General features: G+C 42.6%; 1 protein-coding gene and 1 long non-coding RNA gene across 3 annotated transcripts in view; one reads left to right on the top strand and one right to left on the bottom strand.

Annotated features, from left to right (window-relative positions):
- The window catches only part of LOC125973993 (uncharacterized), a 69,821-nt gene extending 51,224 nt beyond the window's left edge, over positions 1 to 18,597 (top strand). Inside the window, exon 5 of one of the 2 annotated variants that reach the window (XR_007483355.2) lies at positions 18,374 to 18,597. This is a non-coding gene — a long non-coding RNA (uncharacterized lncRNA). The remainder of the gene's footprint in view (positions 1 to 18,373) is intronic. The other variant, XR_007483354.2, reaches the window with a different exon arrangement.
- On the bottom strand, positions 1,258 to 22,644 carry LOC125973989 (neuroligin-4, X-linked). Its single transcript, XM_049728734.1, has 11 exons — positions 22,528 to 22,644; positions 22,263 to 22,435; positions 19,093 to 19,226; positions 17,537 to 18,398; positions 16,564 to 16,716; positions 13,679 to 13,864; positions 12,342 to 12,792; positions 11,278 to 11,491; positions 8,902 to 9,026; positions 5,164 to 5,773; positions 1,258 to 4,061 (listed from the first exon to the last, which is right to left on the bottom strand). Exons 4-11 carry the CDS (start codon positions 18,006 to 18,008, stop codon positions 3,654 to 3,656), a joined length of 2,619 nt encoding a protein of 872 aa, XP_049584691.1. The 5' UTR covers positions 18,009 to 18,398; positions 19,093 to 19,226; positions 22,263 to 22,435; positions 22,528 to 22,644; the 3' UTR covers positions 1,258 to 3,653.
- Positions 22,645 to 25,374: the final 2,730 nt, after the last annotated feature.

Below are 25,374 nucleotides of genomic sequence, written 5' to 3'. Positions count from 1 at the left end.
ACAGGAGTGATTAAGTACAAGGAGGCGGCCAGCCAATAAACAAGCAGGCTGTGTTCCATTCCTTAATGAGTTCCCTATCTATGCTCTCGCTTTCCTCCTAGCATACATCCTTTATTTACTGTCCTTTACATTATCTCATTTGCCCCCCCCCCCTCCTCCCACATCCCGTTATCATTCCTCTTGCATTTTCCACTTGTCCTCCCTTTTCAATATTTTCTGCCTCAATTCCTTTTTTATTTGTGGCTTTACTATCCCACCTCTTTTGTTTTCGTTTCTCTTAAGCTACCCCCTCTGGCGAGTTGGAAAGCAGGAGAGGACACAATGTCACACTTTGTTATGTGGAACACTAGCATGGCTAATTTTCACATATTTAGAAGGCTCATCTTCACAGTGTTTCTTGTTCTCTTTAAGGCGAGTGGGGGGGAAAAAAAACTCAAAGGCACAGGCGCTACTCAAGGATGGGGTGGGGTTATATTTGGCACACCACATTATTTCACGTGGCCCCCAAAGTTAATTAAGAGTTCATGTTTGATGCTAACTATCTTGATACAAACTCTCTTTAAAAATGAATGTCGCCACTTCAACTAGCTTTACAACCTTAAGCACCTTAAAAATACTCCTTAAACATGAACTTGGCTATTTAGCGCAGTTGCGAGTTACTTTATAATCACTTGGCGAATTTCTACTACCTTTATTAAGATAGCCATGGCCACTCCCCGAAAAAATGCATTCATTGGTGTGTGACGGTATCACCTGAACTTGACTCCAATTGAACTGTCGCCTTGTGTGAATCAAATTAACGCCGGTTTGATGGAGTTAATGGGATTAGCGTCAAGCGCACAATGCCGAAGAGGTCTGTTGATCTGGAAGTGGGCCATGGTTTTGGTTCTTTCAACGTCTCGCTGGGTCTCCTCAGCCAGCTGGCAGGAGCTGCTGTGCTTCCATTATTCGCAGCAACCTCTACCGCATTTGGTGGATTTTATTTGCTTTTTTTTATATGAGTGGAAGTTATGTGAGAGCTATGAGGCCTTTTTAAATAATTAGTCCGATTTATAGCGGATGATAGGCTGAATAATTCACCTTTTTGTGCACGTCAGCACTTCTTTTTTTCAGTATTGTGCCATCAATAGTGTTGACATCCCTTGCAACTCTTGCAGGCCAAACAGCATGCATAGATCAACGGTAGAGTGTAAAACAGACGAACCGGAAAGATTTTTACAATTCGAATCATGACATAAGAGACATTTGAATTGCTCATAAATTGTAAAATATTGATATTTTTATTTTTCAAAAATGCAGCAGAAATGTTTTATGCTTTGACACAATCTAGCCAACCACGTGGTCAATATGAAAAAGAATATTCTCTCAATCACCCGTTTCACTGTTGATTCAATGAGATTTTGTATTTATTTTTATTTTTTTTGCAAAAGCTCTTATTTTGCAATCCACAATTTTACTTTTTTTTTTTGCGGTGGTTCAGATGCCAGTTAACTAAAGTCTGTTTTTAGGATGAAACATTGTGGCAAAGTGGCCGAGTCGGAACAATGGAGGTTTGAGGGAGCGTACGGAAAACACAAGATGGGCGTTGAAAGGGTTAGTGAAGTGAAAATGCAGATTGGCAAACTTTCCAATGTGCAACAGCGACGTGACTGGCCCTTTGTCAATTCTTGTGGCAGCTATGAGAGCAGCGTCATTTTAGCGACGTGACTGCTTAATATGAATGGACTGATATTTATTTATTTGAAATGCAACGCGGTGACGCAAAGTGACAAAAGAGCCCTTAAGCATTCTGTGTGAATCCAGCTGGATAAGATCCAAAATCTGTTCAAATTAGAGCAAGAAGATGAGGCCTGACTAAAAGAACAACAATGTCATTCAGAAACATCACTTGCAAGGGTGTTTTAAATGTTATGAATGCATTTTACGACATGAGATTACGTTGTCTTTAACGACACATTTCTTTTTTCCAAAATGAACGTGAAATGAATTGGAGCCTTTATAGAGCACTTGTTGAAACATTTGGAAGTTTAAAATTCAAATCCCAGGAAATTATTGAGGACATTAGAAAACGTTTTTATTACTATCATATTAAAAATGATGATATACCAGTATAAGATACATTTCTGTCATTAAATTTAATTATAGTTCAGCATAACCATCATCTAATTTTCAGATTTGCTGGAAATTGTACGGTTACAGTTCCTTGCCCTATATACGGCCACATAACAATTATCAATAATAATTATGAGGGGGGAAAACATAGTGACTAGTGTGTCAAATGGATGAATGGCTTTAGTTATTTTCCTTTTTTTTCTTATCAGAATGATAAGATCATATTTTAAATTTAATGCAAATATTTTTTATAATGTTGGATAAACACACAAGTTAATTGAACAAACTACAATCGTGTCAAAGTGGTTACTAAGAAAATATGAATTTAAGAAAAAAATGTCTCACAACACCCCTCTTATTATTATTATTTTTTTAGTAATTATTCTTCTAAGGGATATTTTTGATCATTTATTATTGGTGTGAGCAGTGGAGGTAGAATCTTGGATTGCTCGTCTTTTTTTCCACAACACCTCTGGATCCAAACAACCAGCCTTGAAAATAACTGCATTGAACATTTTAGGAATTTCGGGGCGGACGAAGGGGAAGGAGGGCAAGCGTCGTTAATGGTTGGCTGGTGCTCAGTCATCTTAGCAATGTTGCATTATCTACACAATACCATCTCGTCACCCGGTGGTCGACGACAAAACAAATATACCGAGACGATTACAATGAGACTCGAAATGATATCGGAGAGCAAATGAAGCCTTTTAAATACTAAAATAGGTGAGCGAGCGAGACATATAACCAGCCTTGCTTCGGGACATCTATACAATAATAGAGTAATATCGGAAATGAAAGCAATAATGTGGTTAAATAAGTCAATGCAAGATCAAGTAAATGCTATAAATCATAATAGATCATCTCTCCATTCTATTTACAGTAGTTGAACAAATAGCTGGTAAGATTGACGCTCGCTCGAGCGGAGCATCTTGGAGGGCCGGTACGATATACCCCTCTCGGTAAAGTCGAAATCTCACATTGCCTTCAGCTAAGGTTGTTTTCTTTTAAATATAGATTCCCTCTTGCTCTCCCGCTGATGTTCTCTTCAGCTCAGCTTGTTCCGCGGCAGATCTCTTTTTGTTGAAAAACAGAAAAAGAGTGCTACATTCACATTTTACAGGTTGTTCAGTTGGACAGCCTTTGGACGTCTTGCGGTCTCTCGCTCGTTTTTACAACTTAAGTCGCTCCCAGTCAGAGAGATAGATACAAGTCGCAGAACCAGGAGGCGGAGTCATATCCAAAGTTTTTGTTTGCTCGATCGCTCCCTAAGCTGCACGACCTAAAAGTTAGTCCACCGCTGACCGTTCCTGATAGAACAAACGTTTCCAAAGCTGCCGTGCATCTCTACTCCTTCATCAGCTCTCACACAGCTGTTGTCTCCTCCTACTGCTATGTCTCTCCATCTGGAACAATCCTGCAGGGTCATTAGTAGAGGTATTTGCGTCCTATCGTTTTGTGTGTATGTGTGCGTGTGATGTGTGTTTGTATATAAGCATGTGTGTTGTAATTATGTCCCGCTCGGGGCAAGATTCTCGCTGCGGTTATACACGCGTGGTGGAGTGCGTGTGCGTGGAGATGTGAGTATGCGGCAAGTGCGTATTACTATACGGGCTGTGGTGCGTGTAGCCCTGGTGGGGATGGCCCATCCTCATTCCCACCACCGACCCGGGCGTCATGGGGGTCATGGGGGTGGCGGGGGTAACGGGGTGCGAGCCCGGCGTCACGGGGAGCGAGCCCGGGGTGAGCGAGGTCATGAGGGGGACGTCGTCGGGTGAGCGGCGAAGGGTGAGGGTGTAGTCGGGCGGACAGGTGAGGCGCACCGTGTCCAGGGTGCTGTAAATGTCCTGCGTGTCCAAGCCGTCCAGAGCGTCCAGCGTGTCCAGGGTGTGATGGTGGTGCGTGTTGTTCCGCTCGTCCGCCGACGCCGCGTCCGACTCCAGCTGCTTTACCTGCAACGAGCGATCCGAACGTTAAACCCGAAGCGGTCGAAGCAGAGTTACGACAGAGAGCCATGAAATCTCAAATCGTCTGTTCCCATTCAAATGAATAAGAATGCCACTAATGCAGTCAAGCTGATCACAGGCCTCAGAAAAAAAACAGTCTTCAATAAACCTAATAGCAATCAGGGAAGAAAATGCAAAGTCTACAAATGTAGTGTTCGTCTCCTGCCATTTTCCTCCCGCAGTCACGATTATGAATAACACAAACATCACATCGATAATGTGCTCATGGATAAAAAGAGACTGTGCGAGATTTTAATTTGTCACACTAGACGTACCCGTGGGGAATATAATAGACGCGGGATAAAAGCGGATATTCCAAATAAAGAGGACACAAAAGCAGTCGAGCCGCAATGTCAGTTCCAAAGGAAATGTGGCATTTAGCATTCGCTAACACCACGTGTGAGCCAACAAACAGAGCAAACAACGGGCCAAATAGTCCACAGATGACTTGGAATGGGAACTGAGTGAGGCACCTGGACACAACTCACACGTGCACATGTGCCCAAACACACACACGCACACACTCATTCTCGCTCCAATGGCAAGCTATGTTTTGCAGATGCGCTCTGATGGCAGCTGATCCGCTTGCGAGAGGACCATAAAGATCCTCATGCACCAAAAACCCTCACATGGCTTTGTGTTGGTTCCAATGAAATTGTCTAATTAATCACATTTCTGAAAGTTTTTTTATCTGGCCACTGGCTCCAGATTGTTGCAAGTTTCTTTTGTCAAGCCTGACAGCAGCGGATCTATTTTTGGTAATCTTGAGGTACCAACCGCAGTGGTTAAAGGACGGAGCTGCAGTCTTATGACTGAGTGACAGAAATTTGTCACTTCAATGCAAAAGCAGATTAGAAGAAGAGCAGAAACAAATCAGAATCAAATGTGACTTTTCTCCCAGACAGCTTGTCTCCTTGTGACAAACAGCCCGAAGCAGAGACGAACGATGACAGAAAGCCAAGCCGAGATCAAGGTTAAATCGTTCCACTGAACACAGACATGAACTTTTCACGTGGTGTTAAAAAAAATGACAAAAACGCCGACTCACCTGTAATGACATGAGTCCTTCACCCTGAAGGTGAGCGGCGACATCCGCGGCCGTGATATCTCGTCGCGGGGGAGGGAGCGGACGTGGTCGGCGATGCTCCAGGCGTCGCTTGTCTTTCTTGTAGAGTAGAGCGGCGAACGCCAAGATGTTAAGAAACAACAGCGACGCTCCCACCGCGATAGTCACGGAGAGTTCCGTCGAATAGTCCTCGTTGGCGACGTGGACTTCGTTTCCACCTCCGCCCTGTCCCAAAGCGGATTCCGGAGGCTGTTGCGTACCTCCTTGAGACCCCGGGTGACGGGTGCTACTCGGAGGCCATCCTTTGGAGAGGCGCTTGGTGTATGAATAAGGGGTGTCGTCTTGCGGGGAGGGGCTGTGCGTAAACGAGGACACCGACTGGAGGAGCTCGTTGACGTGATGAAGGTGAGGAACCAGTTGGAGCCAGAAAGAGATCTTAGTTGCTCGATAGTGGTCTCTGACACGGGGCTTCAGACCAATGTGGAGGTAGAGCTGCTCTTTCGGGGTGTACTTGGACCAAGCCACCTCCTCAAAACGGTTCGGTTTCGTGTGGATGAACTTGGTGTCTTGAGGAACAGGCTGGTTGGGGTCTCTGGAAAGGGAGACATTGCGTATTAGCTGTATTTTGGTTCCATTACAGAGTATGTGCAACAAATGAATGATCAAGCAAAATATCGACTTTATTTCTTTTTAGGAGAAAAAAAATTGAAAATGGAGAAAGCCCAACATATTGAAAATGAGACACGTCACAGTCTCGCAAGAAAGATTAGTATTATTATCAGTGCTCTATTCCAAGCCTCAACCAAGTCACCCTTGGACAACTCTTGAAAGATGCCACTGATGATTCACTCAAAGTGGAGCAGACAAAAAGAGTTGCCATTGATTCATGTAATTACAGAGCAAATGATGAGAATGACAAACCTCCGCATCAAAAATGCTTGGTCGACTTTCAAAAGCCTCAGAAAGTTGCATTCTGGTCCTGTTTCTTTCAGAAATGACATTATCATCTGAACCGATTATCCTCACCATGGACTGTAGAATTAAAATAGACCTTCATTTCACTTTCCTGTCCTGACCGCACGTCCGTGCTCCTTTCAATAACAAAGATCTTGTTAATTGAAATGACCGAGGAAAAATGTCAACTCAAAAGGAAGCACTGCATAATTATATAATGACAATTAAGAAAAGATGAAAGAAAAATTGCGTTCCAAATAATAGCCCAGCAAATAAAAATCCAAACATGCTTCTTTAATACTTGAATAACCACGCTCTCCATTAAAATTCCACCAAGGCATGGCAAATATCCACTTAACACCCCAGTCAAACAACACGTGCGTGATCAAACGGCTCCAAATATTATTCATTCATATGTTTTCACATTAGCAAATGCCAGGAGAGCCGCCAAAGACTTTTTCTGCCTGAGCTTGTCCACACCCTCTTAGGACTTTCCTCTCATCATTTACAATCAATAGAGCGACTGCATATCTTTTCAGTCAATAGTCAAGTAACACGACAATGATCATACTCGTAAGAAGGAAAAAAAAAAAAAACTGTCAGCGAAGGAATCTGTGTGATTCGGTCTGCATGCAACTGTGAATGTCAACACTGTTCTAATTGTGTATGTCCTGACTTAGCAACGTGCCACTGAGATTTAGATGAAGGCTCGCTCGGCAACGCTCTGTGTAAAGCGCAAGAGGGTCTCAATGGAGCGAGCCTCCGATGGATTAATTACTGGGAAGGAGCACTGAAAGAGGGTCCATTCTCAACAAATGCTTTTATCTCCTATGTGGTGTCAGAGCAAAGAGATAAAAGGTCTTCTTATCAGGCCCTCTTGTCACCTTTTGAACGTTTTCATGTGGAGTCTTTCTGGAGTTTCCTCGGCCACTAATACGCTTTTATTTTGAGTTGATTGAATTGGATCTAGAGAAGCATTTTTTAGCAAGTGGCAGTTCATTTTGATGTTATAAAGGAGGCGGGAATGACGGCATCTCATTTCATTCATCAGTGAAATCTTAAGGTGGTTTGAGAAGGCGGCTCGGATACCCCCACTCCAAAGAAAAGATTCAAGGTGCTGTGGTGACAGCGGATTTAAATCACTGCGTACATTTCGAGAGTCCTTTGTTTCCTTTCCGGATGACTTTACGTTCAGATTTACGAGGCTTGACGAGAAAGAAGATGATGATAATGTATTTTTGCTTATGCAGTGGAACCATTCGGAGTTCAACCTAAGCTTCCTGGAAAAATAACCGTAAAAAGGCAAAATAAACTTGAAAATGCAATCATGCGTCAACATGGATTTATGAACATAAACTAAATCTAAGCAGACTCATCTGCCAATATAACGAGAAATTTTGCTTCTTGGAAAATGTGATATTGATAAAAATGTGAAACCGATTGTTTTCAGCTTTGGAGGTTCCATTGTAATGATTGTGAGAACAGGCTGTTCATTGAACTTCCCTGACGCACGTCCCGGTGTGTTTATGAAGGACCTCGTCCCGACGGGAGAGTGCGTCTTTTCGTTTGGAGGCTTTAGCGTTGTCGTACGTGAAGTGTGAGGGCAGCAGAATCGACAACGTATTGTTACGCACTGTGCAAGGACAAAAGGCGTGGCGTTTTATTGTACAATGAAAAGTGTGCACATTGTGGGCCAGTGTGTGCGCTGGCTCCTGCCTGACGTGCAACAAAGAAAATGTGACTTCATGTGAGGAGGTGTTTGGGTTTTATGAGCAAAGGCAGCAGGAAACTTGGCTGTTATTTGTCTCATGGAAGAAATTTGCTCTTGTGCCGCCCACACAACCAGCGTGATCACAACGCTAAATCATTTTCAATTTACTTTTTGATGATTATGCTTTTTCTTTTTATCTTTATTGGCTGGGCATAGTTTCAATTCTATGGTAGACATTTTAGGGCTGTTCATCTTTTAATCTGAATATCACATCAGGACATTCCAATTAGAATACATCCATTGAGATCCAAATGATCCAGTTGTGAGCGTGGATCATGGTTTATGTGCCCTGTAAACTAGTCCAGGGTGTACCTGGCCTCTCACCCTAAAATCAGCTGAGATATGCTCCAGCTCACCTGCAACCCTAAGGAGGACAAGCACTATAGAAAATGGATGCATAGTTAATAAGAGAACACGTTCACAGACTATTGTTTTGCTCGTGCAAGCTGAGACTCACCAGGAAGTCAATATTACACATTATTATCCACTATTGACTGGACTGGCCATGTTAACGTGTTCAATTACCTACAATAACATGAATGTCTTTGGGATGTAGGAGGAAGCTCGAGTGCCAGGGGAAAATCTAGAATTGAATTTAGTATGTCGCAACGATGAGGCAGACATGCTAACCAGTAAAATTCTACGCTGCCCTATTGAATATCCGCTCAAAATAAAAGTGCACCGTACTTTGATTTTCAGTCATGCTAAGATGGGGAAATGGTTTCTAGTGAACATGCCCATGCGTGGTAGCAACAGTGGTCTGGCCAAACGGGGCTAGCAAAGTTCCGCACTGCAGCTTTAAAAAAAGAAAACAAATTACAAATGGGTGCGTGTGTCTTGGAGGGCTGATATGAATAGACGTGAGGAATGCTGAAGCTGTGCTTTTTGTCTTTTGGCTTCTTGCTGTAGTCAGTTAAAAGGCAGAACATCTCCTCTGAGAGCTAATCAATGCTCCCCCCCCCCCAATACACGAACGGGCTTTTGTAACCACTCACCCCGTCTTGGCAAAGTTGGTCCAGTAGGTCATCACCACGGCGCTAAGCATCACGTCATTCTTGGAGAAGTTACAGTTGAATAGATCGGTTGGACCCACCATGGGCACGCCAAACACGTACGGCACCTAGGCAAACACACAAAGAGCGAGTTTAGTGCGACAGGTTACATGGGTTCTCTTGACAGGAAACCGAAGCTTAAATGACTCATAGCAAAATGTGATGTCACAGTGTCAGCGGAGGCAGACACGTCTTCATGCTTCAGGGAGCTGAAAGTCATTTCGCTAAACTCATCTTCAGCTTGACAGGTCGCCTCCAATCATTTTGGGCCACTGTGGCCGTGTCCTACTATTCCGAAAGCCCCACATGCGCAGAAGTACACATACTGTGTACTGACACGGAGTATTTCAGTGTATATAGATATAATATATGGAATATAGTTATAATAGTTTGGGATTTATGAGTAGAGTTAGTTTTGACCCTCTTTTTTAAAATTCCATTTCATTTTAATTTATTTTAAAAGCAGGTTTGTTTGTTTTTATAGGTATTGATTTCTTTACATTTCTTTGATTTTTGAAATTCTTTGTTTAGTTTAAATTTTGTGTACCTTTATAATTTGTGGGGTTTTTGTCAACCATTTATATGCCTTCCTGTTATTTTTCTATTACATGTATCCCATGTGTCATCAAAGGATGAGTAGTTCTACTTGATTTTAATTTTATGATAGAATTTTAACGTGTTACTTAAAATATTGTACGGTTAACGTAGGTTGTAACAAATTAATTATTTAAGGACTTCAAATCAAATCAACCGTGAAGTTCAACTATGGACTTTCCACGTTATATTATTAATTAATACTATGAGTCAGCCCCTCTTAAAGTGAAGTTGGTTTTATCATATCATTCATTCAAGTTAGGTATAATAGTAGCACTTCAAAAGTCTCCAATAGTTCTCTGCATCTTTTAAATCGCTTTAACCGTTAATCTTTTACACATCCTCAGTCTGGTGTCGACAATAAAAAAATCCAATCTCCACGTTGTGGGTTGAGCGTGGCTGACAGTGTGCTACTGCTCACAAGAGATTTGCGGTTTGCCAGTTTTATTATCACTGTAATATATAAAATTTTCCACAAGCGTGATTATTACCGCAGGCAACCGCCAGCGCAGCACCTCTCCTCTGTTGCTAGATTTATGTTGATCAACCCCAGAAAGCAGTCAAGCACACATCAGAACCCGTTAGCTGCAGCTATGCTAACATTAGCGTGTCCGCCTCCGTGAAGCGCAGTCCATTTTAATGGAGTCGTAAAAGAGCGACGAAACAAAGAGCTACATTTTTATGAAGGACGAGGAGAAAGCTGTGTGTGCGCAGGGTCGGCCTTATCGGCACGCTTTCAGGATTGCGGCCTGCAGGTGGGCGGGAGGAGATGCTGCCGCAGTCCATCTCCATTAGCTACTAACATTCTGCCTTCTAGCTACTAACACCCAGCCGGAAAGTCTTGCAGAAAGATAGTTAAAGCATATAGTCCTCAATTATTGTTCAGTTAAACTTTGATTTCCAAAAAGTGCCGGGGTTTCTCCCTCAGATATGGCTGGTATCAATCATCGGACCATCTCACATGTCAATCATTATAGCAGAACTTCTTATAAATTCTCATAAGAATCAATTAGAAACAATAACATTTGACATGACAAGTGAGTAGCGGCAATAAATGTTGCTGATGCACCTTTCACATCGACTCTGACACAATACCAAACATCAAAACACAATCCACAGGAGCATATGGAAGCTAACCGATTTACCCCGTGAAGCTAACGTCGCTGTCTACAACTTCACTCAGTGCTCCACATCACATACAGAAGAACTCAAAAGCATGACAAAGTCATACATATGTTCACAGACAATTGATCAGTTCTTCCATGATCATGACAATCATAAACCCTAACATTGGACAAATTAGTTTGACAACTGACTTCACATCATTCCCCTGAACAACTAGGACTCCTGGGTAAGCATATTTTCTCTAGAAGCAGTTGCAAGGTCATACTGCCACTGATGAAGCAACCTGACAAATAGTGAGTTGAAATGACACAGACTGGCAGGCTTTTCGGAACGGCTTTTAGCTCATCCCCAGCCTCAAACAAATTTCAATCATACCGTCCTCGTCCGTTGTAAAGCTTTTATTCTGGCCACAGATGGTGTACTTGATTAGCTGATCCAACTGTCCACAGTTTTTCTACTGCAACAAATTAATATTTTGTACTCTCATTATTCCTACAATATTTTGTGACCGCAATAAAAAAAATGCTACCCCCATGTCATGCATATCGGTGAAAATCTGTTCCATTTAAGGACACCGTTTAATTAACAGTATTATCTTACCTCATCGCCGTGTGCGGAATCTGCCCAGGGCGGCGTGGCTTCACTCTGGCAGTGGTGGTAAAAAGAGTAGAAGTAGGTGGGTGAGCCGTACTGAGCGTGGAGATCCGCCGTGGCGATGGCCGGAGCCACCCACTGGTGGTCCGTGAAGAGCGCCACCAGAGTCTTCCGTCGGGTCTCCGCGTTGTCCCTGTCGGCCCAGTCCGTGTACATGAACCTTTGGATTTGAAACACCAAAGGCATGTCATGTTAGCCAATCAATTCAGGACATCATCAATCACCAATAACTACATGACATTTTGGCGTCTGCCAATTGACAGCTAGAAAATTTGATGGCTTCAAGTCATCACAAACAAATGTAAACTTGCTGCCGTGTCACATGTTGCAGGAAACGGAAGGACCAAGTGCACTTCTGAATCATTTTCCAACAGTTGCTTGGCAACGTGATTGTAACAAACTACCGTTGGAAAAACATCCATTAGCTCTCAAGCAAAACAGACATGACGTGTTAATGTGGTTCCTTTTTAAGCCTCTATAATAAGATAATAAAACAGAAAGATATCAAGAAAACATCAGAACTTGGACAGGTTGATAGACCTAGATGAATCAAAGTGGAATCCTAATTTATGATACGAGAAGACTCATTTATCAGAATCTGAATCATTAAGATCAAATAATAGTCATTGGGGTAGTGGTTCAAATGCCAAAATCTAGATTTGTTTGAAGTTAAGAGCTCCATCAAGACACTGCGGGACAATTCATTTACCTTTTTTATGCATACATTACTGCTTTACAGCCAAATCCTATATTTACCGTAATTGCACTGTAGTGCGTGACTTCAGAAACTGTTCACGTATCTAATTGGGGATAGAATCATGCCCTGCAGAATTGCCGTGAGGGAAATCAGGGTGCTATTTTTAATGCATTTTAAATGTGTCTTGTCATTGGACATCAATTGCCCCGATCACATGGACTTTGTGGTTAATTAGCAAAATAGAGGTGTAACAGTGTTCAGATTGTGTTCAGATTGTAAGGCTGAATTGTCTAATAAGTTTCAACATCTTCACCTTATACTCTCTCTGAGCGTGTCGCGCCCCTCCGGGTATCCGTACAGACTATCCACAAAGTCCGACACGGCAAAGTCAAAGTCCTCAGCCGTGACGCCGTCCTCTGAGTCCACGATGCCTTCCACGAACTTCACCCCCTCGCCCTGATTCACCCCCAGCATCACGTCGTAGTTGAGGAATTCCCCCTGCTCCATCAGGATCTGCGGGTCGTCCGGTATCACGTCACCGTCGATCACCGGGGCGAAAGCCGTGTGGTATTTGGCCGGCGTGATGTGCTGCTCCACCAGCTCTCGGTAGCTGCGGCCCTGGAGGCAGGCCACTAGTTGGGTGCTGTCGTCGATGCCGCAGCCCACCCGCTCCCCCAGCTGTCGGGCGTACTTGCTGGGCTGGTAGTTGACGGCCCAGCTGGCTAAAGCGCTGCCGCTCTGGATGATGGCCCTGTGGAACAAATCTGAGGCGGACAGCAAGACAAATTAGAAGTGAGAAGAATGCATGTATTGCAGTCACAGTTCAAACTGAGGGTGGGGGGCTCAAGGAGGGCCGCTTGGAATCTACCTAGCATGTGTCCCTCACAGCTCCAAGGCTCAGTTTGATATCGGCTCGGATTTCCTGTGTGAGGTTTACATGTTGAAACCCTCACCCCTAATTCTAATCCAGGAGTGAATTTGAAATTTAAGAACCCCAATCTATTTTGAAATGCATACCCAGTTTTGAAACCCCAACTTTAAGCCCATACCCTTGACTTGTAGTAAGTTCTTGCCCCATAGGAGTGAAGGATACATTCATGCACGGAGGATAAGTGCCCTCCTGTAGTAAGTAAATGGAGAACACTCAGACAATACAGCTTTGCATCTGACAAACAGGTTAATAATTAAACGAGTGGAATAATGCGGCTCTTCAGATTGAGCCACCCGAAGGGTTTGTGATTCAAACTCAAGGCGCAATGATTCTCTCCTTCCATAGAGCTTATAGGGTGCCGTATACAGATAATGTATACCAGGCCGTCCCCTCGCTACGTGCTTTGGTTGGCCCAGCGCAATATATACGGGGACTTGTCGCTATGCCAACAGTAGCGACAACCTAGATTGAAGGCTCCAAACGTAAAGTGAAGATCATGTTTTCTAAGTTTGCCGCTCAAAGAAGAGTAGAGTGAAAATCAGGACTCTGTACCGATTATCAACTATTAATTTACACCTAAATGGAAATGACGTTTAATTTTTGTTTGACTATTACAGAATCAATAGAGAGAAAAAAAATCTAATTTGAGTACCACTAGTAAAAAATATTGTCTAACATGGTGAAAACAGTAGTGACCGCAACTTTAGTTTCTTCCTTACCCTCGGAGTAGTGAGACAAAGTCAGGAGACTGACGCAAGAAGCTCCAGCTCCGGACCCGAACACAGTCACCCTGTTTGGGTCTCCTCCGAAAGCCGCGATGTTCTCCTTGACCCAGCGCAGAGCTTGGATCTGGTCCAGCAGGCCGTAGTTCCCCTTGGCCGCTTGGTCCCCTGTACTCAGAAATCCTGCAGAGGCACACACAAGGTGAATACAGTAATCATATTCAAAAATGTGTTTATACAGTAAAGCCACAAATCAATAGCTGCTCGAAATGTAACTCTGGTTTGAAACCTTTTTTCTAATTTGCTTTCAACTCATCCCTGGGCAAGTTTAAAGAGTGCACTAGATATCTCATCATCTCAGAAGCTCTTTGAGTGTAATGCGAGAGGAACGAAAGCAAAAGAAAAAAAAAATGTAAACCTCATTCATTTTCTATCCCACCAGTAATCCTCTCAAACAAGAAGCATACTAATGGCCAATTAAAACCCGTTTCCAATTTTAGGTCGCTTTGAATATTCTCTGTGTGTTCACGGCAAGATCTAGGTCAGCAGTGGAATTTTGTAAGAGTGTTCAAGACGTGCTCAAGTTCCAGCTAAATACGATTAGGAGGAGGAAAAAGAAACTGCGTGTTTTTGCATCCGCCCGCTCACCTCACGCATCCAACAAGAACGAGTGAGGACGGACGCTTCCGCCCGCCATGATGGATGATGATGATGCAGGTGAGCTTAATAAAGGCGGCGTAAACACAGAAGATGGAGATGATTAAAACAAACACATGACTATTTTGGTAGCCCTGAAAAGTCATTAAAATTCAAGCCATTCAACAAACAAAAGGTTTTGCACAAGAAAAATGGCTGGGGCCACTTGCCAAGCTTTTGGAAAAACTTGTCATCTAATATGTGCAGAGCCTGGGATCAACGCTTAATAATCATTCATCATTCATCGCTACTTGTCACTTTCATTTTATTTTTCAGTTTTTGTTGTTGAATATTTTAACCGTACGAGCACGAGCATTGGACTTGTACATCTTGGCAAAGACATGCGCTTTTCGCACTAGAGGAAATTATCTTAATGATTTGCATTCCGAACTGCACTCAGAGCGTGAATATAAAATATGCTTTTAATTATTTAAGGAAACTGAGCACATAAATGCGAGTCGCATACATTTTTTTAATTACAATTTTAATACCGCTTCATGAGAACGTGGTTATGAGTCAGGATAAAACATGCTGTGTCAGCACGTGTTCACTTGGTGAACACATTGTGGAGGTAGCGGGCGGAAATTACCGTAATTTCCGGACTATAAGTCGCGCTTTTTTTCATAGTTTGGGTGGGGGGGCGACTTATACTCAGGAGCGACTTATATATGTTTTATTTCACAAATTTTTACTTGAGCATTAAGTCCACTTACTTACAAGTATAGTTGACCACTTCCCATGTTATTTTTAGTATAGTTGATCACTTCACATGCTTTTATATCTTTATCTTGAACATATTCAAAACATAAAAAATAGAGAAAACATCAAATAAAGCAATTAACACTTTAAAGCACCATATCCAAGTCCACTGTCTGCTGTATGTACACTTGCTCTATTTTTGCTCCTTATATTTATTATTATTATTTATTATTATTTGGCCCATTCTCAGCTCTTTGTTTGTGTTTGTCACGTTAGCATACCTATCGTTTAGCCTGTTGTTGCTATTTAATGAATTGGAGTGACACCGATGGTTTTATAAACATGTTATTCATGTAATAGTTGTCCTTAATCACTCTATATGTTACGTCAGGCCCGTTCTCAGCTCTTTGTTTGTATTTGTCACGTTAGCATACCTATCGTTTAGCCTGTTGTTGCTATTGTTTAGCCTGTTGTTGCTCGTTCATGACTGTTTTTGGTGTGGGATTTTGTCGAATAAATTGCCCCCCAAAGTGCGATTTATACTCCGGAGCGACTTATATATGTTTTTTTCACTTTTTGGGGCATTTTATGGCTGGTGCGACTTATACTCCGGAGCGACTTATAGTCCGGAAAATACGGTATGTCATAATTATTAGTGTAAGTCAAGGTGTCACTTTTGGAAAATAAATCAACTGCTCACACTAAAAGTATATAAAGTAAACCCCAAAAAGCGAGTGCCCGTCATCCTGTTAATTCTAATTCAGCGAGTGTGCAATGTTATTAGCAGAGCAAAAATAGTATCATGGGTAATTGCACCGCTGTTGCTCCTCTCTAAAGGGCAGCGTGGTAAATAAGGAGGAAAAATTGGCAAAGTTCAACATGCATTGTTTGCATACAAACAAATGTGTTATGCAGATACAGACAGTATGCCCATTTAGAAAAAAATAGCACAGGGTGTGGGTGCACAGATCTAAATTTTCTCAAAAGTCCTCAGCTTTCAAAGATGCCCCCGGACCCAAACTAATCGATACGCGATTAAACTAATGCCGCACTTCACAGTGCACATATAGACAAACATTACCAAATATTACCAAGAGGGAACCCGAACAAGCATGAGAACAAAATCCACACAAACTGAGATTCATATCTAAACCGCTCTTATTTAATGCTATTGGGTACTCGTGGAAACTGCCAATATCAAACACTAATACCCAAAAAATATCTGATTCAGTCCTCCTCGGCAGTAGTTAATGCTATAGTGCATTGGCAATTCATCAGCTGCACTACGAAATTTTAAATGAAATTTTGCGCATCAAAAATGCGAGTATTAACACTCGTGAGTATTCAGAGTGAATATTCAAATTTGTGTCGGTCCGACAAAAAGCGGTGTTGAACATCTAAAATAGAAATGCTCTGGTCACACGAATTTGATTCTAAATCCACACATACCATTTCACTCGTCATTTCTGAGTAGCGTGTTATTTTACCGAGCACGCCCAAGCGGTAGTTGAGCGTGATGACAATGACGTTGCCGTAGCTCGCCAGCACGCTGCCGTCCATCATGTTGCCCGTGCCTTCTGTGTACGACCCGCCGTGGACATAGACCATCACGGGCCTCTGTCCGCCCTCCTCGTGGATGTCTGGCAGGAGAAGAAAGAGGATGAAGTTTATGTATGCTAGTGAGGGACAGGCCTCTCGTCCGTTTGTATTAGTCTAATCAATCGGCGCGCAGGTGGATGCCAACCTGCTTACCCTTAATCCATCCGCAAGTGGGTATAAATGGAGGCATGTGAGAGTGTTCCTGCTGGTTATGGAGAAAACGCAGTGTGTGCGTGTGTAAGTGCTCACCATGTATGAGCTACTATGCATGCATGAGTTGCCTTTGTCCTTCTCACTTGCCTCCACAAGTAGAGGCGCAAAGCCCACAGCAACTGGCGCAGGTGTCTGCATTTTAAGCTCCAACCCGTGCATGCCGAGCGAAGAATTACAGTGGAAGCACTACAGTTGGGCACAATCTGACCCAGCACGCTCATTTCCAAAATTAAAAAAAATCAAAAAAACAAAAAAAAAACACAGGAAATAGAAGGAATTAAAATGATCTGTTTCAAGGTCAAACTGGGGTTGTCTTAAAACCTTCAATTACGGAACAGGCAAGGTGACTTATTTGCAGCATGCCTAATAATCATAAAAGTGAAAATAGAAAGGCACGCTTGCTGAAGTAATTTATTTGCCATTTCATATTTGCTACTGTAATTTTTTGGACCAGTGACATCTCAACCCCAGCACATGTTGCCTCTCCTTTATACGTGCAGTCAGCTATGCCTCTACTGCCGAAATACAGGGTGTCCCAAAACATTTGACATCATTTCAAAAGTTGTTTTTTTTTTTTTTTAAAACCACCACACTTGACACCAATTCACATCAGGCATGGCGTTGGCGGCATTTAAATACATTAATTACCTTCCTCTGTGGGCACGTAGATGTTGAGGTAGAGACAATCCTCACTCTGGTGGGTCAGGTAGGTGGCCGCTATGTCCAGGTTGGCCGTGAGCCACGAGGGCATCATATCTCCTAGCATGCTCCTCTCGTCCAGCGATTGGGGACACACGGGCGCAAACTGGGTCACGTTCCGGATTCCGGGCCAGAGTAAGGGCGGCTCGGGCGCCTGGAAGCGCCGGTCGCCGGTGGGGGGTCTGGCGTAGGGCACCCCCAGGTACTGGATGACGGGGCCCAGGAGGTCGGAAGGCAGCGGGGTCAGGATGCCTCGGATGCGCCCCTGCGCTGTTGACACAACGGGCACCGTCTGCTGGGCCCACGAGTAGGCGGCACACAGGGTGAGGTGGAGGAGGCAGATGGCGGGCAGCGAGGAGACGAGCCCGAGGAGAGAGGAGACATGCCGAGGAGATCGTCTTCTCCTTTTCGGCTCGGGCATGGCGACGGGAGATTGGGCAATATCCGTTTTATGCTGCTTTACGAGCCTTCAGTGGTATCCGGAACTCTCATGCAGCTTGGCCCATAAACACATCGCACACACACCCCGACCCTTGCAAATAACTTTTCCCTCCTATGTATGTGTGTGTGTTTGTGTGTGTGTCATTCAGTGCCTCTGAGTGTGCGGTGAGTCACTTGGCGTCATTCCCTTTGCGTCTGTATGTGTGTTTAAATGATTGTGTGTCCTGTACTGGCGATTCCAGTGTGTGTTCATTTGTGTGTGTGTGCGTGTGTATGTGAGTGTGAATGTCTTGTTATGTAAACAGTAGCATCACTGTTCCTCTGTCACTCTCTCCTTCCGCTCAGCCCCATGACAAGCCCAAACTGCCTCCTGCAAGAGAAGAAGAGGAGGAGGAGGGAAAGGAGGGAGCAACGACGAGGAAAGGAAAGGACAGAATGACATCATTAGTCTTCGTCAATGGAATCGAGGTGTGAATCAAGCCAAAATGTCGCGCGCACACACATACACACACTGCTTTGGAAAAAAATGAAAAGAAAATTGTCCGTTTCTCAGATTTTTTGGGAGTTTATATGTAGCTTTTTGTTATAGTCAAAGGAACACTATTCACTAATTATTATTATTATGATCAACCAACAACATAAATCCTAAATTCCAATACAGCACAGCAGTGTCTTCAGGCACAACTTAATTTGTTCCTTGACCAGGCTCATAACTCAAAACAAGTATATATATATATATATATATATATATATATATATATATATATATATATATCAAAGCATCTATTCCTATCAAAATGACTAGGAAAGCCATTAATCTGTTCCAGCCTCCTCCAAACAAGCAAATAATTTTTAATGCATTTTTTATGTAAAAAATTGCCCTTGACTATATTATACTTTACAAAAATATGAAGTCTACATGTGTTGCAGCACTGTTTGTAGCCATTGCTTATACAGTAACAAACACACTGCTACGGAGATGCTAGTTGACCTTTTCCACTGTTTGGTAGCATTAAGGGAGCATACTGTATATACTACACTCCCCACAGCCGTAATGGACTTACATATGCAAAAGAAAACGCCGCCGTTCATGCTGACTGCTCAGCTTCAACTGGTGTGTCAACGTGTCGGGTCTGATGTGTGTGAGCTGCAGACATATGTCACTCCCCTGCTACGCCGCTGCACGCATCCCAAGACCCTGTGGAGAGCAAAGTGGTGGTGGGGGAGTTAGTGTTGAGAGGGTGGAGAGTCACGTCACACGCTTAATTAAACCATGAACACACATGAGCTCCTGACCCCGGTGGTGTTCGGAAGCCTGCATACACACACACTCACACACACACACACACACACACACACACATGCGTTGTACGCTATCTCTGTCCCACACATGCACACGGTGTTTATATCCCCAGTACTGTACAGTTCTAATTACAGATACACTGACTTAATTTTATCATACACAGACACGTAGTCAGTAGAAGGTCAAACAAAGGTTGGGATTTCCAAACCTTTCCCCATAGGAAATTATGGGAATTGAATTACTCTCCACCAGGGTCAGGCTGGCACCAGAATAAAACTCGTAATAGCTGTACAGGCAATTTTTTAAGTCATGCTAAAGGCGACTCAGCAAAGTTTTATTCTGAAAATCAGCTGCATCCGCCTGTGCCACTAGATACACTGTTCGCACCAGACACGTTTTTTAAATCCACGTTTAGAACTTTTTTCATTCTTATGATTGAATGATTTTAAATCACTAAAGAAAGAGATTTTATTTACACCCTATGCTGTTTCAGTAATATAAGAAAGCTGCCTTTTTTTCCCCTTTACTTTGTTTATAAATGTTATTTATTCCTTGCTTTTAAATTTAATTTTAATTGTGTAAACCGCATTGATGTAACGTGCAGGAACATAAACAAAATTGCCTTGCCTAAAATAACTAAACACACACGCTAGCAAAAATGAGTCGAAAAAACAAAAGTCCTTTGGGAGTTTCTTTGGAAAGGGAAAAAGCCAAAAACTGGAGACCAGATCCTAAAACACAATCAGCAGTCCCACTTCAAATGTGCTTTTATCACTGCAGGTGATTCTTACCAAAGCCATTCTGCATACAAGTCCGGCAAATGAGGCCTTTAAAACGGTAGCAAAATGCTTCCAATTCCAAAACCTCAAAAAAATACTTGGCTCCCCAAATACCAACATGATGGCCAACACTGAAATACAGTCATATAGTAGGCCCAAGTCTTCATACTGTTTGTACGGAATGAACTCGAATTGGTTACTTAATGTACTTTTGAAGAAAATGCTTCACAGTCCAACAAATTAAAAACCCAATCTTCTCAAAATGGTAAATGGAGTGAACTTATGCAGCTTTAGCTACAGCATAGTGTCCAAAGCCCTTTATAAAGCTAAGCTAACCTGTCATCTCCCATCCAAGTGTCCAAAGCTCCTATCCGGTTAAGGTTACAATGACATGCAACACCAATGATAAAATTATAATATTTAAGTCAGTGAAAAAATAGTGCCCAAAGTATTGTCATGTAAAGGTCCCATACCATCAAATTTCATTTTCTCTACTCTTTGAAACACATGACTAAAGAGTCTCTCCATATTCAAATTAAGAACAGTCAGAGCAAAGCTTATTTATTTTTGAATATTCATGACAAGTCCACCCATTTCACTTTGCCAAGCAATTTTGACCAACTAGAATAGCTTCAAAAAGGCTACCTCAGGCATTTCCAGCATAAATTATCTCGCAAACCTGATAAAAGCACACCAAAGATTTAAAAATAAAATAAGAGGGGCGTAGGACCTAACACTCTCTAAGATGGATGGGGCATAATGCAGCTTACACATTATTTGAAATGAAACACACGTGCAAAAATAAGTCAACCGCTATCAAAATTAAAGTGAAACAAGCGACGATAGGAGGCAGAAATAAAAGCAGTTTAAAATGTTGAGCAAATTACCCTCCATAATATGTGTGTAGAAGTCATCAAGTTAGCATTTACCCTAACCTACTGTTCGTCTCCATCTTTACTATACGCTCATTCGCCCACGTGGCAACCGACAATCATGCCTGGATCAGCGTTGCAGCATCTCCAGCAGACATGCCACTGAGAATGCTGAACAAAAGTACTGGGACATGCTGAACTGAGTATGCGGGCAAGATTTGCATGATGTCATGAGAGATCATTTATTCCGATTTTTTAAAGTTGGGAGCCATGGTTTGGTTTTTCTTTTTCCTGAATGAATTAATTTCCTGCCTTGAAATTCTATTCACAGCTTGCAACAATGTCAAGGTGAAAAAGAAGATGATTAGAATATTTATTCATTTGTTAAAAATAAAAGTGTATTCACAGTCAGTACTTTTTTGAAGCCCCTTTGGCAGCAATTAGGCTCTTATCAGGCTGCAGGCTATTTATAGAGACATCTTACTTTTTTTCTGTACTTCATTGTTTAAAACATGTACAAAAAAATCAAAAATAACATTTTGGACTTGGCATGTTGTGGTGTTTTGTGTACAATTATGTACAACAAAATTAATGTTAACGCATTTGGAATACATTCTGACTACTTCCCAAAATATACTGCACATAAATTTCAAGCATTCAGCAATGCGCACATCTTATAATTTGGATACACACTCTCACACTCACACACTTGAGTTCCATCTCTGTCCCACATGGGGGCTATCCATAAGCCCCCGAGCACAAGTGCAGGTTTTCCTCTCTTCTCTTCCAATGGCGAAAACAAACTCCTTCTCCATTTCGTTACACACACACACGTATGCATGCATACAGCTGCTATCACTCTTTCCAGACCTTAAGGCAGAATTATAACACACGCAGACGCCCAGACAGTGCAACATCAATTCAGTCTAATCACACACACACACACGCACGCACGGACATGACAGTGTGGAGGTGATCCGCCTCGCTCCTCCCACCAGCACACCACCACGGCGGAGGAGTGCGCGCGCGCGCGCGCGCGCGCGGGCGTGCGCTGTCCAAGGTGCTAGTTAACATTCCAGTGGTGATCACACGCACGCACGCTGCTGAATAACGCTCCATTTATCAGGACAAACCCCTGCAGCCTGCCACCGTGCAAACAGCGGGGCGTCCTCGCACGCCGCATTCCCGCAACAAAAATACCAATACTGATTACCATAAAGGGATTCAAAATAAGCAATGAGTAGCTGGATTAATATTTTGATGAGATAAAATGCACAAACCTGCAACCGGCGCTCGTTGCAGAGCTGCCCGGAATGTGTGCGCACGTCCGCGTTGTTGCACCGCGTGTCACCACCGCGGCTGAAGCGCGACGCGGCCGGGGATGGGATATTTGGAGATGTGACTTCTAATGCTGATGCTGCCTGCTGGCTCGTCGTCCCCTATGAGTGCAAACCTGCTCACCCCGCAGCACACACAAACAAAAACACCAAATCATAAAAAACTACTCAAAAGAGACCCTCCAAAAATCACCGCAATCCTCGCAACCTGTAATCCAAACGGAATCGTGGCTGTTGAGAAATGAAGTGCTTCTCCGATGGGATGTGAGAGGCCCAGGACGAACGATCAATCTCCCCCTCTCTCTATTCCTTGCTGACTCCCCCCCCCCCCCCCCTCCCTTTCCCTCTCTCTCCCTCTCTCTGGTGCTCCCCCTAAATGCGATTGGACAGTGATGCAGCGTGCAGCCACGGATCCAATGATGCTCACCTATGAAGGAGAGTATGTGCATGCCATTTTGTGAGGGCTACATATGCACTTGTTGTGGGGCATAGGTGTAAGTGCAGTTTATTAAAAAAATAATAATAATTAGCTCCTGATCACTTTGACTAATGATGCCAAGGTGCATAGTGACCTCTTCAGGAACAGAAAAGGAGAGTCTGTCTTATTTCTATTTAGCCTTTTTCCTCCCTCAGAGCAGAGAGAGGGAGAGAGAGAATGAGCTTTTATGCCCCCCCCCCCCTCTTCCATACAAGTCCCCCTGTTGTTCCCTGCAGGTATGTTAAGTTTAGAAGTTCAGAGTTTATGACTAGGTCGCCGCATGGCAGCAAAAAAAAAAGGAAATCCCAAAACAAAATGACTGAGGTTCTTGCTAAAATGTCATGCAATTTGAAACTCATAGAAAAGATTGTTGTTACCAACCCTGCCATATTTGAATGACTGAAAAAAAAGAGGTTTCAAAAGAATGAACCGATATTATTCCACTTCAATTTTTATTTTTGATGACAGAATGAGACAACTTTCTTTGTTGTCCCCTTTTTCTCTTTCGATACACAAATTGAAGGCAGGGGTGGGGGCGTCTTCTTTCAGGATCTCAATTTCCTGCAAACCCTCCTGACACGAGCTCTTATTTAAGTCATGAGCAGGCCAATTAAATTTCAGTCATCCTGCAACAGGGCTGTCTGAGAGCTTCTCCTCCTCTTGCCTATTTTCCTGCCCACGCTTCACCGGCCCAGCGACACTTTTGGAGTATTTTCATTCCCCTTATCATAGGATATGGCTGAGCGCTCACATCTATTTACTTTTATTTACAAATCACTTGTCACAGAATGATTTGTCAACAGGGGCAAAAAGAGACCACAGCAAATGAGGTTAAGTGTCAATCAAAAAACACAAATAGTTAATACTGGTTTGAGGGTTTCCAAGCACCTGCAAATAAGTAACTGTAATTTTTAATTCATTAACCTTAAAGCGACACGTACTAACTATTGCCATCTACTGGCCTGGCATGCATATTGCAGCATTTTGAGTCCCTTTCACAAGTCGTTGTTGTTTAAGCAACCCTCCACTAGGGGCACTGTTTAATTGTCATAGGTGAGCTTGGCGTGATGGATTTGTGCGATTATGAACCTGCGTTGTTGCAGATGCATCAGCTTTTTATGAAATCAAGTGTATAACAATAGATTCTGTGCTTGGATAGGATGGATTTTGCATTAATAGTAAGTGGTACATCACTGATACCAAAACATTAAATCAGCGTTAATTGTTATTGAATCCGCCGTAATGAAAACAAAACAAAGAGGACACAAATGTGCTCTCGGCTTCTGAGTTGTGGCTTCTTAAGTGTTTCTGTAGATTGGCTGGGAAGATTTTGCTGTATCAGCTGTAATTAGTCACTGCGGCTATAGTGACTGCTAGTTGAAGGCAGAACGTTGAGTTTTCAAATGTTTTTGTCTCCATAGCGCCAAAGTTGAACACCATCCATTTCTTGGCACTGATTGATTTTTACTCTTTGTTCACATTCACATTTTCCCCATCAAATGCTCAAAGGGAGAAATCAATAAACTAGTGCGATTCATAAATTTCTCAAGTTCTACTACGATTTGGTACACGATAAATGCTGTTTTTAAGAAATGCTGAAGAAAGGTTACATTTGAAATGATTCAACCGGCACAGCTTGTACTCTTTTCCAAAACGCTATAAATCCTTATTTTATTATTCTGAGTAAAAAAAGGACACGTTGACTCTGCCAGATATGCCGATCTTACAAACGTTCATTTTATCCCGTTAGGAACATTCAATGTGAATCTGAACATGTTCGATAAATGAATGGCTTGGAAAGAGATTGCTATCAAATCCACACTTTGTTTCCTCAAAGAAATCGTCACGTGTTTTGGAATTGTGAGAAAGAACCTGCAAAAAGCAGAACGACGCAAACCACGTGCACCACTATGCCGCCCCGGTTCATTCCGGTTATGATGCTTCTGTTTGACTACGTTGGAGCATAAATTGAAGGTTTCTTGTTAGTTTTCACACAATGACCAACGGAACCTGTGGCTGGAGTAGGAAGGCAATTATTCTTGCTGCCAGTGTCCTTAATAGCAGCGGGGCAGAGCTTGTAAATGTATGAGTCTTGTCCAGATTGACTTTCTTCTTGATAAATCTAAAATGGAAGAAAAAAAAAATGCTGGGCTTACCACAGTTCTACAATAAAACCTGTACGGACCATGCAATTACTAATAATGGTGGGAAATTGAAGTATAAAAGCAGTGCATCTGAGGAATTATTTTTCTGATGACGTCTTTCTAACTCACTACATATTAAAAAAAAAGTGGAATATGTCGAAATGGGCTTGTTACTTTTTTCAACTGTCGTGGTTGACGACATATTGTTGAAAAAAAAAGCAGTAATGGAGCATTACAACAGCAATATTGTTGATGTTGTCATTTCTGAGAAAATGTGTTGAGTCCTGTCTCAACCTAAACAATACCATCTTCTGGGTTTTCTAAAAATGGTCCAGCTCATCTGAAAAAACCCCACACACACTTACAAGTAAATCTAATTTACTATCAAAATAAATCAGGGATGTCTACATGCTGAAAAACTCTTTCTTTATTT

This window comes from Syngnathus scovelli, chromosome 8 (assembly GCF_024217435.2).
Source record: "Syngnathus scovelli strain Florida chromosome 8, RoL_Ssco_1.2, whole genome shotgun sequence".
In the NCBI taxonomy this organism is placed as follows: Eukaryota; Metazoa; Chordata; class Actinopteri; order Syngnathiformes; family Syngnathidae; genus Syngnathus; species Syngnathus scovelli.
Note: the sequence above shows the minus strand (reverse complement) of the source record. Positions and strands in the feature narration are given on the sequence as shown.